This window comes from Globicephala melas, chromosome 3 (genome assembly GCF_963455315.2).
Source record: "Globicephala melas chromosome 3, mGloMel1.2, whole genome shotgun sequence".
Lineage (NCBI taxonomy): Eukaryota > Metazoa > Chordata > Mammalia > Artiodactyla > Delphinidae > Globicephala > Globicephala melas.
The window spans coordinates 155,531,755-155,550,361 of NC_083316.1; the positions used below are offsets into that span (position 1 = coordinate 155,531,755).

General features: G+C 48.9%; 1 protein-coding gene across 1 annotated transcript in view; it reads left to right on the forward strand.

The window, feature by feature from the left end:
* OBSCN (obscurin, cytoskeletal calmodulin and titin-interacting RhoGEF) overlaps positions 1-18,607 on the forward strand; it is a 169,468-nt gene that overhangs the window by 38,114 nt on the left and 112,747 nt on the right. The window contains 4 exon segments of the mRNA XM_070045296.1: positions 2,086-2,361; positions 8,515-8,790; positions 12,610-12,885; positions 15,140-15,415. Coding sequence (XP_069901397.1) covers positions 2,086-2,361; positions 8,515-8,790; positions 12,610-12,885; positions 15,140-15,415 — 1,104 coding nt within the window.

The window sequence follows — 18,607 nt, forward strand, 5'->3', positions numbered from 1 at the left end:
GATTGCACGTTGTGTTGAAGGTTGGCAAAGTTAATAGATATAAAGCTTAGCATTACGAGATTGAATGCAAAAGGATGTGGTCCTCTGAACGAGTAGAGAATCAAATGGTTGATGAAATTTGATCGTCCGAAATCCAGGCAAAAAGTGTGAGGAAACTGAGCACCAGTTCTTGCCATATAATTCTTAGCATATTGTACTAATGTGTTCTTTCTGTAACGTTATAATAAAATTCCTCCAACAACAACAACAGCAACAACAAGACTAGCATCCCACTTAACATGTCCCTGGAAATCTTTGATGTGAGGGAGAACACACATGGGCCTCTGTAGCCACTGAGTGGATTCAGGAGGAGCATAAAATCACTGGCAACGGGTTTAGAAAAACCCAAGGTAGAATTTGCTGATGATGTGATTATCAACTCAGACAATCCGATGGATCAATTATTAGGCTGTGTACGATTGTTGAGTAAGATTAGGGTGTAAGAGAATGAACATGCAGAAGACATTTCCACAGCTAAGTCCTGGTGAGGAACGTTGGGCAAGTGAAACTTTTGTGAAAAAGTTAAAATGGCACAATTGTATCATGTTCCTAATTCCAGATCTGATAAAAGGTGCTAGGAGACTATGTGGAGAAATTAGTACACATTCTTGAGAGAGAGTCAGAGGTTTCCATCGATGCAACGTAATCTGAGGAGAAAACTCAGAGATGTTGATTAACAATGAAAATCGAAGCAAATTTGTGTTTTGGGTGGTCGGATGGTAGAATAGCAGGCAGATTCCAAAGGCAAGGTACTGCCAATGTGCTATTTGCTTGCAGAAGCGCGGTAGGAGCCCTTCCTGGGAGCCATTGTCAAGAATGATCGTGAGGCCATATAGTTTTCAAGATAAGGGGATCCCAGTGCGGCGATATTTACCGCATCAGAGGAACGTAGTAGTGAGGTCAGAAATAGCTCTTTGCAGCAGTGGTTTCCTGCACTACCACGGACAAATCCCCCCTCCGTCTGTCTCCCAGCCCCCTCCCCGCCGTCACAATGTTATCTGTTGCTGTGCTGTGCGTTCGAGAAGTCGAGGAGGGATGTTGTCTTCATAAATAGTGGTTGGACCACTTACCCACAGGGAAAAATTAAACTGTACTGACAATTCACAGCACACACAAAAGTACACTCGTGGTGGGTTAGAAACCTCAGTGTGAAAAGGTACAAACCAAAAGACAGTCCGGTGATACTGTGGGTTCCTTAAGACCGAAGGTAAAGGAAGATTTCTTAAATGGAACACAAATGCTCCAAACTCAAACAGCTGAAAAGGACATAGGTGACACTATTGAAGGGAAAAACTTTGATTCATCGGAGGACTCGATCACACAGTGAAAATGTGAGTCCCACAGCTGGGAATAACCTTGAAGGCTAGCAATCTGTCCTTCTCTAGTATTTCAATGCATAAAGAGTGCCTAGAGATGGAAAGAAGAGAGAGCCTACTGTTGGTGAGTGGGCAAAAATTTGAATAGCTGCACCAGGAAGAACAAAAGAGTAATGGGGACCCCAGTCATACAGGGAAAGGTGCTCAGCTTCTTTATTCCTCAGACAGTGGAAAAGAAAGCCACGGGGAGGTGCCAGCACTCCCCAGAGATTGCCACAAGTTGACTGTACTAAGTGTAGGCCAGGGCACCGAGCCTCAGTGATTTCCATGGACTGCAGGTGCAACGTTCCTTGCTTAGACCTATGGAGAAGACTGTGGCCCCATCTGGGAAGCTTTGGGAACACTTGCGTGTGACCCCGCAGAAGCCATGAGCAGGGGAGAAGTCTCTTCTAAAGCGACCCTCCCCCGACCCCTCCAACCCACGGACCAACTCATGAGGACGCGGGGGAAATTCATCTCTTGTGTTAGTTGTCACTGAGAAAGGCAGGGGGACTTCTGCGGGGCACACGGCTGGTGCAGAGCCTGGAGAAGTCTCCAGCTTGGCCCCCACCCGCCTCCGCAACCCTCGCACCCGCCTGGCCCACAGCTCCCCACTCAGCTCTCTTTTGCCCAGGGCTGCCTTCCTGACTGAGATGGTGTCCTTGACCCGTGTATCCCTCCCTGTTCCCAGAGCCCAAGGAGGTGTTTGCCAAGGAGCAGCCGGCACGCAGTGAAGTGCAGGCCGTGGCGGGGTCCAGTGCCACGCTGAGCTGTGAGGTGGCCCAGGCCCAGACGGAGGTGACGTGGTACAAGGATGGAAAGAAGCTGAGTTCGAGCTCGAAAGTGCGTGTGGAGGCCACGGGCCGAGGGCGGCGGCTGGTGGTGCAGCAGACGGGCAAGGCAGACGCCGGGGAGTATAGCTGTGAGGCCGGGGGCCAGAGGGTCTCCTTCCACCTGGATGTCACAGGTCAGTCCTGGAGGAGGATACTAAGCTAGCCTATTTGGAGGTGATGAGGGGACGGTCTTGCGGCCTCCATAGACAGGTGTTCACTCGCCTGTAGCCTCCCAGTCTTCCACGTCCCACATTTATAGCCATTTTTGCCCGGGAGGAGTATGGATGGAGAGTGTGGGCGTGGAAGGAAGAGGGGCCATTTGTGTCCACCTGTTTCCATGCAATAAGGCCCAGTCACAGTGTCTTAGCACCTGCCCAGAGTCTTCCTGTTGTACCTGGTATCGGGACCCTGGCTGTCCCTGATGCTTGGGGTCTGAGGTAGGCCTGGGGATATGTGACTTTCCTCCCATGGTACTTCTTTCCTGACACCTACCACATGGCTCTTGCCGGGTCTCGAGTTGCCAGATGGGGTTTCAATTTCATTGATCGCAGATTAGTGGAGATGTTGGCCACCAAGTCCCGCTTGGAATTATTTTAGAAGTGAACTTTGGATGATCAGATTTGAGGTTTCTAGGATGCCCTTCCTTCAATTTCCTGAATAGGGAAGCTCCGGTTGCCTGTAGGTAGCAGAAGATAGGCAAAGTTTGTTGTCACGATCTTGCAAAGGGAGAAAGAAAGGAGGATTGGAATAGAGTCCCCTGTGCTGTTTAGGGTGATCTTAAATTCATTAGGATTTTGCCTTTGTCTTCAAACAGTTTTGATGCTGCGGGTCAGTATTCCCCGTGGCATTTGTGAAAGAGTTCAATGGGCACAATTGTATCATTTTTCTAATTCCAGGTCTGGTATAAGTTGCTACGAGACTATGTGGGGAAATTAGTACACATTCTTGAGAGAGAGTCAGAGGTTTCCTTGGACGGGCAGTAATCTGAAGAGAAAAATCAGAGATGTTGATTAACAATGAAAATCGAAGCAAATTTGTGTTTTGGGTGGTCGGATGGTAGAATAGCAGGAATTTTCCAAAGGCAAGGTACAGCTAATATGCTATTTGCTTGCAGAAGTGCGCTGAGAGCGCTTCCTGGGAACCGTAGTAAAGAATTATCGTGAGGCTATATAGTTTTCAAGATGAGGGGATCCCAGTGCGGCGATATTTACCGCATCAAAGGAACTTAGTAGTGAGGACAGCAAGAGCTCCTTGCAGTAGTGTTTTCCGGCACCACCAGGGACAAATTCCCCCTCCGCCCCCTACCCAGCCCCCTCCCTGCCGCCACAATTTCATCTGTTACTGTGCTCTGTGTTTTCAGAAGTTGAAGAGGGATGTTGTCTTCATAAATAGTGCTTGGACCACTTACCCATAGGGAAACATTAAACTGTACTGACAATTCACAGCACACACAAAAGTACACTCGTGGTGTGTTAGAAACCTCAGTGTGAAAAGGTACAAACGAAAACAGAGTCCGGTAATACCATGGTTTCTTTAAAGACGGAAGGTAAGGGAAGATTTCTTAAATGGAACACAAATGCTCCAAACTCAAAGGGCTGAAATGGACATCGGTGACACTCTTGAAGGGAAAAACTTTGATTCATCGGAGGACTCGATCACACGGTGAAAATGCGAGTCCCACAGCTGGGAATAACCTTGAAAGCTAGCAATCTGTCCTTCTCTAGTATTTCAATGCATAAAGAGTGCCTAGAGATGAATGGAGAGAAGAGAGAGCCTACTATTGGTGAGTAGGCAAAAATATGAACTGGGTCCCCAGGTAGAACAAAAGAGTAATGAGGACCCTGGTCATTCGGGGAAAGGCGCTCAGCTTCTTTATTCCTACAACAATGGAAAGGAAAGCCACAGGGAGGTGCCGGCACTCCCCAGAGATTGCCGCAAGTTGACCGTACTAAGTGTAGGCCAGGGCACCGAGCCTCACTGATTTCCATGGACTGCAGGTGCAAAGTTCCCTGCTTAGGCGTATGGAGAAGACTGTGGCCCGATCTGGGAAGGTTTGGGAACACTTGCGTGTGATGCCGCAGAAGCCATGAGCAGGAGAGAAGTCTCTTCCAAAGCGCACCCTCCCCCCACCCTCCCACCGCCCGGACCAGGATACCTGGACGCGGGGGAGAATGCATCACTTGTGTTACTTGTCGCTGAGAAAGGCAGGGGCACTTCTGCAGGGCACACGGCTGGTGCAGAGCCTGGAGAAGTCTCCAGCTTGGCCCCCGCCCCACCTCCGCACCCCTCGCACCCGCCTGGCACATGGCTCCCCACTCAGGTCTCCTTTGCTTGGGGCTGCCTTCCTGACTGAGATGGTGTCCTTGACCCATGTATCCCTCCCTGTCCCCAGAGCCCAAGGTGGTGTTTGCCAAGGAGCAGCCAGCACGCAGTGAAGTGCAGGCCGTGGCGGGGTCCAGTGCCACGCTGAGCTGCGAGGTGGCCCAGGCCCAGACGGAGGTGACGTGGTACAAGGATGGAAAGAAGCTGAGTTCGAGCTCCAAAGTGCGTGTGGAGGCCACGGGCCGAGGGCGGCGGCTGGTGGTGCAGCAGGCGGGCAAGGCAGACGCCGGGGAGTACAGCTGCGAGGCCGGGGGCCAGAGGGTCTCCTTCCACCTGGATGTCACAGGTCAGTCCTGGAGGAGGATACTGAGCTAGCCTATTTGGAGGTGATGAGGGGATGGTCTTGCGGCCTCCACAGATGGGTGTTCACTTGCCTGTAGCCTCCCAGTCTTCCACGTCCCACATTTATAGCCATTTTTGCCCGGGGGGAATATGGATGGAGAGTGTGGGAGTGGAAGGAAGAGGGGCCATTTGTGTCCACCTGTCTCCATGCGGTAAGGCCCAGTCACGGTGTCTTAGCACCTGCCCAGAGCCTTCCTGTTGTTCCTGGTATCGGGACCCTGGCTGTCCCTGATGCGTGGGGTCTGAGGTAGGCCTGGGGATATGTGACTTTCCTCCCATGGTACTTCTTTCCTGACACCTACCACATGGCTCATGCCGGGTCTTGGGTTGCCAGATGGGGTTTCAATTTCATTGATCCCAGATTAGTGGAGATGTTGGCCACCAAGTCCCGCTTGGAATTATCTTAGGATGAACTTTGGATGGTCAGATTTGAGGCCAATGCGACGCCCTTCCTTCAATTTCCTGGATAGGGAAGCTCCAGTTGCCCGTAGGTAGAAGAAGATAGGCCAAGTTTCTTGTCATGATCTTGCAAAGGGAGGAAGAAAGGAGGATTGGAATAGAGTCCCCTGTGCTATTTAGGGTGATCGTCTTAAATGCAGTAGGCTTTTGCCTTTGTCTTCAAACAGTTTGGATGCTGCGGGTCAGTATTCCCAATGGTGTTATATTGATGAATTTAGGAACGGAAAGGAAAACGTCGCTACTGCCCCATCGGTCTGATTTGCTAATGAGGAGTTAGTGTACTAGCAGCAGACTCTGACTGGCAAAGCAGTCTTTATTTCGTTGCATTTTCCTAAAGGTTAGTGAGTGTCGCTGCCTCGTGGCTGGAACATAGGGCAGTCTATGAAATCAGGTTACTCGTCTTCTGTGAAGAGAGCCTTCATGCTGAGTAGGGGTGGGCTGCCATTCCACATTGACTCCTAGGTGCCAACCCGTAACTGTTTGAGACCGTGACACCACAGGATGATTTATGGGTGTGTATAGATATCCCAGATGCCACCAGGCATTCCTGTAAAATGTGGCATTCGGAGAATATTAGAGAGTGCTCTAAGATAAAAGCTTTGAAAAGTTGTGAAGTTTGACTAAATCCTGGACAACTGTTTGAAAACTGACACAAGAAGATGTAGAAAACTCAAAGAGTTGTATGACTTGTCAATCAGTAGGACCAATAATGAAAAATCTTCCCAAGAACTACCTGGTACTTCTCTGGTACAGTCTACAAACTATCCTGGAAAACTGTTATTCCATGCTTGTGGAGATGGTCTTAGAGATAGAAAAAGGAGATGCACTCCATAAGTCTCTTTAAATTCAGAACATAACATCGACACATACCAGAATCACTGAAGAAAGGCAGGAAGGATGAATGAAATTCCAGACGTATGTATTGCGAATATCACAGCCAAAATCATAATGAAATGTTAGCAAAAGGAGTTCAGCCATGCGTCCCCGGGGTGGAGTCAGTGATGAGAGTTGTAGTCCAGGATTGCACGTTGTGTTGAAGGTTGGCAAAGTTAATAGATATAAAGCTTAGCATTACGAGATTGAATGCAAAAGGATGTGGTCCTCTGAACGAGTAGAGAATCAAATGGTTGATGAAATTTGATCGTCCGAAATCCAGGCAAAAAGTGTGAGGAAACTGAGCACCAGTTCTTGCCATATAATTCTTAGCATATTGTACTAATGTGTTCTTTCTGTAACGTTATAATAAAATTCCTCCAACAACAACAACAGCAACAACAAGACTAGCATCCCACTTAACATGTCCCTGGAAATCTTTGATGTGAGGGAGAACACACATGGGCCTCTGTAGCCACTGAGTGGATTCAGGAGGAGCATAAAATCACTGGCAACGGGTTTAGAAAAACCCAAGGTAGAATTTGCTGATGATGTGATTATCAACTCAGACAATCCGATGGATCAATTATTAGGCTGTGTACGATTGTTGAGTAAGATTAGGGTGTAAGAGAATGAACATGCAGAAGACATTTCCACAGCTAAGTCCTGGTGAGGAACGTTGGGCAAGTGAAACTTTTGTGAAAAAGTTAAAATGGCACAATTGTATCATGTTCCTAATTCCAGATCTGATAAAAGGTGCTAGGAGACTATGTGGAGAAATTAGTACACATTCTTGAGAGAGAGTCAGAGGTTTCCATCGATGCAACGTAATCTGAGGAGAAAACTCAGAGATGTTGATTAACAATGAAAATCGAAGCAAATTTGTGTTTTGGGTGGTCGGATGGTAGAATAGCAGGCAGATTCCAAAGGCAAGGTACTGCCAATGTGCTATTTGCTTGCAGAAGCGCGGTAGGAGCCCTTCCTGGGAGCCATTGTCAAGAATGATCGTGAGGCCATATAGTTTTCAAGATAAGGGGATCCCAGTGCGGCGATATTTACCGCATCAGAGGAACGTAGTAGTGAGGTCAGAAATAGCTCTTTGCAGCAGTGGTTTCCTGCACTACCACGGACAAATCCCCCCTCCGTCTGTCTCCCAGCCCCCTCCCCGCCGTCACAATGTTATCTGTTGCTGTGCTGTGCGTTCGAGAAGTCGAGGAGGGATGTTGTCTTCATAAATAGTGGTTGGACCACTTACCCACAGGGAAAAATTAAACTGTACTGACAATTCACAGCACACACAAAAGTACACTCGTGGTGGGTTAGAAACCTCAGTGTGAAAAGGTACAAACCAAAAGACAGTCCGGTGATACTGTGGGTTCCTTAAGACCGAAGGTAAAGGAAGATTTCTTAAATGGAACACAAATGCTCCAAACTCAAACAGCTGAAAAGGACATAGGTGACACTATTGAAGGGAAAAACTTTGATTCATCGGAGGACTCGATCACACAGTGAAAATGTGAGTCCCACAGCTGGGAATAACCTTGAAGGCTAGCAATCTGTCCTTCTCTAGTATTTCAATGCATAAAGAGTGCCTAGAGATGGAAAGAAGAGAGAGCCTACTGTTGGTGAGTGGGCAAAAATTTGAATAGCTGCACCAGGAAGAACAAAAGAGTAATGGGGACCCCAGTCATACAGGGAAAGGTGCTCAGCTTCTTTATTCCTCAGACAGTGGAAAAGAAAGCCACGGGGAGGTGCCAGCACTCCCCAGAGATTGCCACAAGTTGACTGTACTAAGTGTAGGCCAGGGCACCGAGCCTCAGTGATTTCCATGGACTGCAGGTGCAACGTTCCTTGCTTAGACCTATGGAGAAGACTGTGGCCCCATCTGGGAAGCTTTGGGAACACTTGCGTGTGACCCCGCAGAAGCCATGAGCAGGGGAGAAGTCTCTTCTAAAGCGACCCTCCCCCGACCCCTCCAACCCACGGACCAACTCATGAGGACGCGGGGGAAATTCATCTCTTGTGTTAGTTGTCACTGAGAAAGGCAGGGGGACTTCTGCGGGGCACACGGCTGGTGCAGAGCCTGGAGAAGTCTCCAGCTTGGCCCCCACCCGCCTCCGCAACCCTCGCACCCGCCTGGCCCACAGCTCCCCACTCAGCTCTCTTTTGCCCAGGGCTGCCTTCCTGACTGAGATGGTGTCCTTGACCCGTGTATCCCTCCCTGTTCCCAGAGCCCAAGGAGGTGTTTGCCAAGGAGCAGCCGGCACGCAGTGAAGTGCAGGCCGTGGCGGGGTCCAGTGCCACGCTGAGCTGTGAGGTGGCCCAGGCCCAGACGGAGGTGACGTGGTACAAGGATGGAAAGAAGCTGAGTTCGAGCTCGAAAGTGCGTGTGGAGGCCACGGGCCGAGGGCGGCGGCTGGTGGTGCAGCAGACGGGCAAGGCAGACGCCGGGGAGTATAGCTGTGAGGCCGGGGGCCAGAGGGTCTCCTTCCACCTGGATGTCACAGGTCAGTCCTGGAGGAGGATACTAAGCTAGCCTATTTGGAGGTGATGAGGGGACGGTCTTGCGGCCTCCATAGACAGGTGTTCACTCGCCTGTAGCCTCCCAGTCTTCCACGTCCCACATTTATAGCCATTTTTGCCTGGGAGGAGTATGGATGGAGAGTGTGGGCGTGGAAGGAAGAGGGGCCATTTGTGTCCACCTGTTTCCATGCAATAAGGCCCAGTCACAGTGTCTTAGCACCTGCCCAGAGTCTTCCTGTTGTACCTGGTATCGGGACCCTGGCTGTCCCTGATGCTTGGGGTCTGAGGTAGGCCTGGGGATATGTGACTTTCCTCCCATGGTACTTCTTTCCTGACACCTACCACATGGCTCTTGCCGGGTCTCGAGTTGCCAGATGGGGTTTCAATTTCATTGATCGCAGATTAGTGGAGATGTTGGCCACCAAGTCCCGCTTGGAATTATTTTAGAAGTGAACTTTGGATGATCAGATTTGAGGTTTCTAGGATGCCCTTCCTTCAATTTCCTGAATAGGGAAGCTCCGGTTGCCTGTAGGTAGCAGAAGATAGGCAAAGTTTGTTGTCACGATCTTGCAAAGGGAGAAAGAAAGGAGGATTGGAATAGAGTCCCCTGTGCTGCTTAGGGTGATCTTCTTAAATGCAGTAGGATTTTGCCTTTTCTTCAAACAGTTTGGATGCTGCGGGTCAGTTTTCCCCGGGGCGTTATATTGATGGATTTAGGAACAGAAAGGAAAACGTTGCTACTGCCCCATCGGTCTGCTTTGCTAATGAGGAGTTAGTGTACTAGCTGCAGACTCTGACTGGCAAAGCAGTCTTTATTTTGTTGCATTTTCCTAAAGGTTAGTGAGTGTCGCTGCCTCCTGGCTGGAACATAGGGCAGTCTATGAAATCAGGTTACTTGTCTTCTGTGAAGAGAGCCTTCATGCTGAGTAGGGGTGGGCTGCCATTCCACATTGACTCCTAGGTGCCAACCCGTAACTGTTTGAGACCGTGCGACCATATGATTATTTATGGGTGTGTATAGATATCCCAGATCCGAGAAGGCATTTCTGTAAAATGTGGCATTCTGAGAGTATTAGAGAGTGTTCTAAGATAAAAGCTTTGAAAAGTTGTGAAGTTTGACTAAATCCTGGACAACTGTTTGAAAACTGACACAAGAAGATGTAGAAAACTCAAAGAGCTGTATGACTTGTCAATCAGTAGGACCAATAATGAAAAATCTTCCCAAGAACTACCTAGTACTTCTCTGGTACAGTCTACAAACTATCCTGGAAAACTGTTATTCCATGCTTGTGGAGATGGTCTTAGAGATAGAAAAAGGAGATGCACTCCATGAGTCTGTTTAAATTCAGAACATAACATCGACGCATACCAGAATCGCCGAAGAAAGGCAGGAAGGATGAATGAAATTCCAGACGTATGTATTGCGAATATCACAGCCAAAATCATAAATGAATTGTTAGCAAAAGGAATTCAGCCATGCATCCACAGGGTGGAGTCAGTGATGAGAGTCCTAGTCCAGGATTGCACGTTGTGTTGAAGGTTGGCAAAGTTAATATATATAAAGCATGGAATTAAGAGATTGAATGCAAAAGGATGTGGTCCTCTGAACGAGTAGAGAATCAAATGGTTGATGAAATTTGATCATCCCAAATCCAGGCAAAAAATGTGAGAAAACTGAACACCAGTTCCTGTCATGTAATTCTTAAAATACTGTACAAAAGTGTTTTTGGGCCGCCCTGGTAGCCCAGTGTTTGAGAGTCCGCCTGTCGATGCAGAGGACACGGGTTCGTGCCCCGGTCCGGGAAGATCCCACATGCCGCGGAGCGGCTGGGCCCGTGAGCCATGGCTGCTGAGCCTGCGCATCCGGATCCTGTGATCCGCAACGGGATAGGCCACAACAGTGAGAGGCCCGTGTACCGCAAAAAAAAAGGGCTCTTTTTTTAACGTTATAATAAAATTCCTCCAACAACAACAACAGCAACAACAAGACCAGCATCCCGCTTAACGTGTCCCTGCCAATCTTTGATGTGAGGGAGAACACACGTGGGCCTCTGTAGTCACTGAGCGGATTCAGGAGGAGCATAAAATCACTGGCAACGGGTTTAGAAAAACCCAAGGTAGAATTTGCTGATGATGTGATTATCAACTCAGACAATCCGATGGATCAATTATTAGGCTGTGTACGATTGTTGAGTAAGATTAGGGTGTAAGAGAATGAACATGCAGAAGACATTTCCACAGGTAAGTCCTGGTGAGAAACGCTGGGCAAGTGAAACTTTTGTGAAAGAGTTAAAATGGCACAATTGTATCATGTTCCTAATTCCAGGTCTGATAAAACGTGCTAGGAGACTATGTGGAGAAATTAGTACACATTCTTGAGAGAGAGTCAGAGGTTTCCATCGATGCAACGTAATCTGAGGAGAAAACTCAGAGATGTTGATTAACAATGAAAATCGAAGCAAATTTGTGTTTTGGGTGGTCGGATGGTAGAATAGCAGGCAGATTCCAAAGACAAGGTACAGCCAATGTGCTATTTGCTTGCAGAAGCGCGGTAGGAGCCCTTCCTGGGAGCCGTTGTCAAGAATGATCATGAGACTATATAGTTTTCAAGATAAGGGGATCCCAGTGCGGCGATATTTACCTCATCAGAGGAACGTAGTAGTGAGGTCAGAAGTAGCTCTTTGCAGCAGTGGTTTCCTGCACTACCACGGACAAATCCCCCCTCCGTCTGTCTCCCAGCCCCCTCCCCGCCGTGACAATTTTATCTGTTGCTGTACTGTGCGTTCGAGAAGTCGAGGAGGGATGTTGTCTTCATAAATAGTGGTTGGACCACTTACCCATAGGGAAAAATTAAACTGTACTGTCAATTCACAGCACACACAAAAGTACACTCGTGGTGGGTTAGAAACCTCAGTGTGAAAAGGTACAAACCAAAAGACAGTCCGGTGATACCGTGGTTTCTTTAAAGACGGAAGGTAAGGGAAGATTTCTTAAATGGAACACAAATGCTCCAAACTCAAAGGGCTGAAATGGACATAGGTGACACCATTGAAGGGAAAAACTTTGATTCATCGGAGGACTCGATCACACAGTGAAAATGCGAGTCCCACAGCTGGGAATAACCTTGAAGGCTAGCAATCTGTCCTTCTCTAGTATTTCAATGCATAGAGATGGAAAGAAGAGAGGGCCTACTGTTGGTGAGTGGGCAAAAATATGAATAGCTGCACCAGGAAGAACAAAAGAGTAATGGGGACCCCAGTCATACAGGGAAAGGTGCTCAGCTTCTTTATTCCTCAGACAGTGGAAAAGAAAGCCACGGGGAGGTGCCAGCACTCCCCAGAGATTGCCACAAGTTGACTGTACTAAGTGTAGGCCAGGGCACCGAGCCTCAGTGATTTCCATGGACTGCAGGTGCAACGTTCCTTGCTTAGACCTATGGAGAAGACTGTGGCCCCATCTGGGAAGGTTTGGGAACACTTGCATGTGACCCCGCAGAAGCCATGAGCAGGGGAGAAGTCTCTTCTAAAGCGACCCTCCCCCGACCCCTCCAACCCACGGACCAACTCATGAGGACGCGGGGGAAATTCATCTCTTGTGTTAGTTGTCACTGAGAAAGGCAGGGGGACTTCTGCGGGGCACACGGCTGGTGCAGAGCCTGGAGAAGTCTCCAGCTTGGCCCCCACCCGCCTCCGCAACCCTCGCACCCGCCTGGCCCACAGCTCCCCACTCAGCTCTCTTTTGCCCAGGGCTGCCTTCCTGACTGAGATGGTGTCCTTGACCCGTGTATCCCTCCCTGTTCCCAGAGCCCAAGGAGGTGTTTGCCAAGGAGCAGCCGGCACGCAGTGAAGTGCAGGCCGTGGCGGGGTCCAGTGCCACGCTGAGCTGTGAGGTGGCCCAGGCCCAGACGGAGGTGACGTGGTACAAGGATGGAAAGAAGCTGAGTTCGAGCTCGAAAGTGCGTGTGGAGGCCACGGGCCGAGGGCGGCGGCTGGTGGTGCAGCAGGCGGGCAAGGCAGACGCCGGGGAGTATAGCTGTGAGGCCGGGGGCCAGAGGGTCTCCTTCCACCTGGATGTCACAGGTCAGTCCTGGAGGAGGATACTAAGCTAGCCTATTTGGAGGTGATGAGGGGACGGTCTTGTGGCCTCCATAGACAGGTGTTCACTCGCCTGTAGCCTCCCAGTCTTCCACGTCCCACATTTATAGCTATTTTTGCCCAGGGGAGTATGGATGGAGAGTGTGGGCGTGGAAGGAAGAGGGGCCATTTGTGTCCACCTGTCTCCATGCGGTAAGGCCCAGTCATGGTGTCTTAGCACCTGCCCAGAGCCTTCCTGTTGTTCCTGGTATCGGGACCCTGGCTGTCCCTGATGCTTGGGGTCTGAGGTAGGCCTAGGGATATGTGACTTTCCTCCCATGGTACGTCTTTCCTGACACCTACCGCATGGCTCATACCAGGTCTTGGGTTGCCAGATGGGGTTGCAATTTCATTGATCGCAGATTAGTGGAGATGTTGGCCACCAAGTCCCCCTTGGAATTATCTTAGGAGTGAACTTTGATGGTCAGATTTGAGGCTAATGCGACGCCCGTCCTTCAATTTCCTGGATAGGGAAGCTCCAGTTGCCCGTAGGTAGCAGAAGATAGGCCAAGTTTGTTGTCATGATCTTGCAAAGGGAGAAAGAAAGGAGGATTGGAATAGAGTCCCCTGTGCTGTTTAGGGTGATCTTAAATGCAATAGTTTTTTGCCTTTGTCTTCAAACAGTTTGGATGCTGCGGGTCAGTATTCCCCGTGGCATTTGTGAAAGAGTTCAATGGGCACAATTGTATCATTTTTCTAATTCCAGGTCTGATAAAAGTTGCTACGAGACTATGTGGGGAAATTAGTACACATTCTTGAGAGAGAGTCAGAGGTTTCCTTGGACAGGCAGTAATCTGAGGAGAAAAATCAGAGATGTTGATTAACAATGAAAATCGAAGCAAATTTGTGTTTTGGGTGGTTGGATGGTAGAATAGCAGGCAGATTCCAAAGGCAAGGTACAGCCAATGTGCTATTTGCCTGCAGAAGCGCGGTGAGAGCGCTTCCTGGGAGCCGTAGTCAAGAATGATCGTGAGGCTATATAGTTTTCAAGATAAGGGGATCCCAGTGTGGCGATATTTACCACATCAGAGGAATTTAGTAGTGAGGTCAGCAAGAGCTCCTTGCAACAGTGTTTTCCGGCACCACCAGGGACAAATCCCCCCTCCGCCCCCATCCCAGCCCCCTTCCCCGCCGCCACAATTTCATCTGTTACTGTGCTCTGTGTTCGAGAAGTTGAAGAGGGATGTTGTCTTCATAAATAGTGCTTGGACCACTTACCCATAGGGAAAAATTAAACTGTACGGACAATTCACAGCACACACAAAAGTACACTCGTGGTGGGTTAGAAACCTCAGTGTTAAAAGTAACAAACGAAAAAACAGTCCGGTGATACCATGGTTTCTTTAAAGCCGGAAGGTAAGGGAAGATTTCTTAAATGGAACACAAATGCTCCAAACTCAAAGGGCTGATATGGACATTGGTAACACTATTGAGGGGAAAAACTTTGATTCATCGGAGGACTCGATCACACAGTGAAAATGCGAGTCCCACAGTTGGGAATACCCTTGAAAGCTAGCAATCTGTCCTTCTCTAGTATTTCAATGCATAAAGGGTGCCTAGAGATGAATGGAGAGAAGAGAGGGCCTACTATTGGTGAGTGGGCAAAAATTTGAATAGTTGCACCAGGAAGAACAAAGAGTAATGGGGACCCCAGTGTACGCGGAAAGGTGCTCAGCTTCTTTATACCTCAGACAATGGAAAAGAAAGCCATGGGGAGGTGGTAGCACACCCACCAGATTGCCACAAGTTGACCGTACTAAGTGTAGGCCAGGGCACCGAGCCTCACTGATTTCCATGGACTGCAGGTGCAAAGTTCCTTGCTTAGGCGTATGGAGAAGACTGTGGCCCCATCTGGGAAGGTTTGGGAACACTTGCGTGTGACCCCGCAGAAGCCATGAGCAGGGGAGAAGTCTCTTCCAAAGCGCACCCTCCCCCCACCTTCCCACCGCTCGGACCAGCACACGTGGACCCGGGGGAGAATGCATCACTTGTGTTACTTGTCACTGAGAAAGGCAGGGGCACTTCTGCAGGGCACACGGCTGGTGCAGAGCCTGGAGAAGTCTCCAGCTTGGCCCCCACCCCACCTCCGCACCCCTCGCACCCGCCTGGCCCACGGCTCCCCACTCAGGTCTCTTTTGCCCAGGGCTGCTTTCCTGACTGAGATGGTGTCCTTGACCCATGTATCCCTCCCTGTCCCCAGAGCCCAAGGATGTGTTTGCCAAGGAGCAGCCAGCACGCGGTGAAGTGCAGGCCGTGGCAGGGTCCAGTGCCACGCTGAGCTGCGAGGTGGCCCAGGCCCAGACGGAGGTGACGTGGTACAAGGATGGAAAGAAGCTGAGTTCGAGCTCGAAAGTGCGTGTGGAGGCCACGGGCCGAGGGCGGCGGCTGGTGGTGCAGCAGGCGGGCAAGGCAGACGCCGGGGAGTACAGCTGCGAGGCCGGGGGCCAGAGGGTCTCCTTCCACCTGGATGTCACAGGTCAGTCCTGGAGGAGGATACTAAGCTAGCCTATTTGGAGGTGATGAGGGGACGGTCTTGCGGCCTCCACAGACGGGTGTTCACTCGCCTGTAGCCTCCCAGTCTTCCACGTCCCACATTTATAGCTATTTTTGCCCAGGGGGAGTATGGATGGAGAGTGTGGGCGTGGAAGGAAGAGGGGCCATTTGTGTCCACCTGTCTCCATGCGGTAAGGCCCACAGTGTCTTAGCACCTGCCCAGAGCCTTCCTGTTGTTTCTGGTATCAGGACCTTGGCTCTTCCTGATGCGTGGGGTCTGAGGTAGGCCTGGGGATATGTGACTTTCCTCCCATGGTACTTCTTTCCTGACACCAACAACATGGCTCATGCCGGATCTTGGGTTGCCAGATGGGATTTCAATTTCATTGATCACAGATTAGCAGAGATGTTGGCCACCCAGTCCCGCTTGGAATTATTTTAGAAGTGAACTTTGGATGTTCAGATTTGAGGTTTCTGCAACGCCCTTCCTTCAATTTCCTGAATAGGGAAGCTCTGGTTGCCTGTAGGTAGCAGAAGATAGGCAAATTTTATTGTCACGATCTTGCAAAGGGAGGAAGAAAGGAGGATTGGAATAGAGTCTCCTGTGCTATTTAGGGTGATCGTCTTAAATGCAGTAGGCTTTTGCCTTTGTCTTCAAACAGTTTGGATGCTGCGGGTCAGTATTCCCAATGGTGTTATATTGATGAATTTAGGAACGGAAAGGAAAACGTCGCTACTGCCCCATCGGTCTGCTTTGCTAATGAGGAGTTAGTGTACTAGCAGCAGACTCTGACTGGCAAAGCAGTCTTTATTTCGTTGCATTTTCCTAAAGGTCAGTGATTGTCGCTGCCTCGTGGCTGGAACATAGGGCAGTCTATGAAATCAGGTTACTCGTCTCCTGTGAAGAGAGCCTTCATGCTGAGTAGGGGTGGGCTGCCATTCCACATTGACTCCTAGGTGCCAAGCCGTAACTGTTTGAGACCGTGCGACCATACGATTATTTATGGGTGTGTATAGATATCCCAGATCCGAGAAGGCATTTCTGTAAAATGTGGCATTCGGAGAGTATTAGAGAGTGTTCTAAGATAAAAGCTTTGAAAAGTTGTGAAGTTTGACTAAATCCTGGACAACTGTTTGAAAACTGACACAAGAAGATGTAGAAAACTCAAAGAGTTGTATGACTTGTCAATCAGTAGGACCAATAATGAAAAATCTTCCCAAGAACTACCTGGTACTTCTCTGGTACAGTCTACAAACTATCCTGGAAAACTGTTATTCCATGCTTGTGGAGATGGTCTTAGAGATAGAAAAAGGAGATGCACTCCATAAGTCTCTTTAAATTCAGAACATAACATCGACGCATACCAGAGTCACTGAAGAAAGGCAGGAAGGATGAGTACAATTCCAGACGTATGTATTGCAAATATCACAGCCAAAATCATAAATGAATTGTTAGCAAAAGGAATTCATCCATGCGTCCACGGGGTGGAGTCAGTGATGAGAGTTGTAGTCCAGGATTGCACGTTGTGTTGAAGGTTGGCAAAGTTAATAGATATAAAGCTTAGCATTACGAGATTGAATGGAAAAGGATGTGGTCCTCTGAACGAGTAGAGAATCAAATGGTTGATGAAATTTGATCGTCCGAAATCCAGGCAAAAAGTGTGAGGAAACTGAGCACCAGTTCTTGCCATATAATTCTTAAAATACTGTACAAAAGTGTTTTTGGACCACTCTGGTAGCTCAGTGTTTGATAGTCTGCCTGTCGATGCAGGGGACACGGGTTCGTGCCCCGGTCCGGGAAGATCCCACATGCCGTGGAGCGGCTGGGCCCGTGAGCCATGGCCGCTGAGCCTGCGCGTCCGGAGCCTGTGATCCGCAACGGGATAGGCCACAACAGTGAGAGGCCCGTGTACCGCAAAAAAAAAAAAAAAAAAAAAAAGGGCTCTTTTTTTAACGTTATAATAAAATTCCTCCAACTACAACAACAGCAACAACAAGACCAGCATCCCACTTAACGTGTCCCTGGAAATCTTTGATGTGAGGGAGAACACACGTGGGCCTCTGTAGTCACTGAGCGGATTCAGGAGGAGCATAAAATCACTGGCAAAGGGTTTAGAAAAACTCAAGGTAGAATTTGCTGATGATGTGATTATCAACTCAGACAATCCGACGGATCAATTATTAGGCTGTCTACGATTGTTGAGTAAGATTAGGGTGTAAGATAATGAACATGCAGAAGACATTTCCACAGCTATGTCCTGGCTAGAAACGCTTGGCAAGTGAAACTTTTGTGAAGGAGTTAAACTGGCACAATTGTATCATGTTCCTAATTCCAGGTCTGATAAAAGGTGCTATGAGACTATGTGGGGAAATTAGTATACATTCTTGAGAGAGAGTCAGAGGTTTGCATCGACGGAGAGTAATCCGAGGAGAAAAATCAAAGATGTTGATTAACAATGAAAATCGAAGCAAATTTGTGTTTTGGGTGGTCAGATGGTAGAATAGCAGGCAGATTCCAAAGGCAAGGTACAGCCAATGTGCTATTTGCTTGCAGAAGCACTGTGGGAGCACTTCCTGGGAGCCGTTGTCAAGAATGATCGTGAGGCTATATAGTTTTCAAGATAAGGGGATCCCAGTGTGGCGATATTTACCGCATCAGAGGAACGTAGTAGTGAGGTCAGAAATAGCTCTTTGCAGCAGTGGTTTCCTGCACTACCACGGACAAATCCCCCCTCCGTCTGTCTCCCAGCCCCCTCCCCGCCGTCACAATTTTATCTGTTGCTGTGCTGTGCGTTCGAGAAGTCGAGGAGGGATGTTGTCTTCATAAATAGTGGTTCGACCACTTATCCATAGGGAAAACTTAAACTGTACTGACAATTCACAGCACACACAAAAGTACACTCGTGGTGGGTTAGAAACCTCAGTGTGAAAAGGTACAAACCAAAAGACAGTCCGGTGATACCGTGGTTTCCTTAAGACCGAAGGTAAAGGAAGATTTCCTAAATGGAACACAAATGCTCCAAACTGAAAGCGTGAAATGGACATTGGTGACACTATTGAAGGGAAAAATTTTGATTCATCGGAGGACTCGATCACACAGTGAAAATGGGAGTCCCACAGTTGGGAATAACCTTGACAGCTAGCAATCTGTCCTTCTTTAGTGTTTCAATGTATC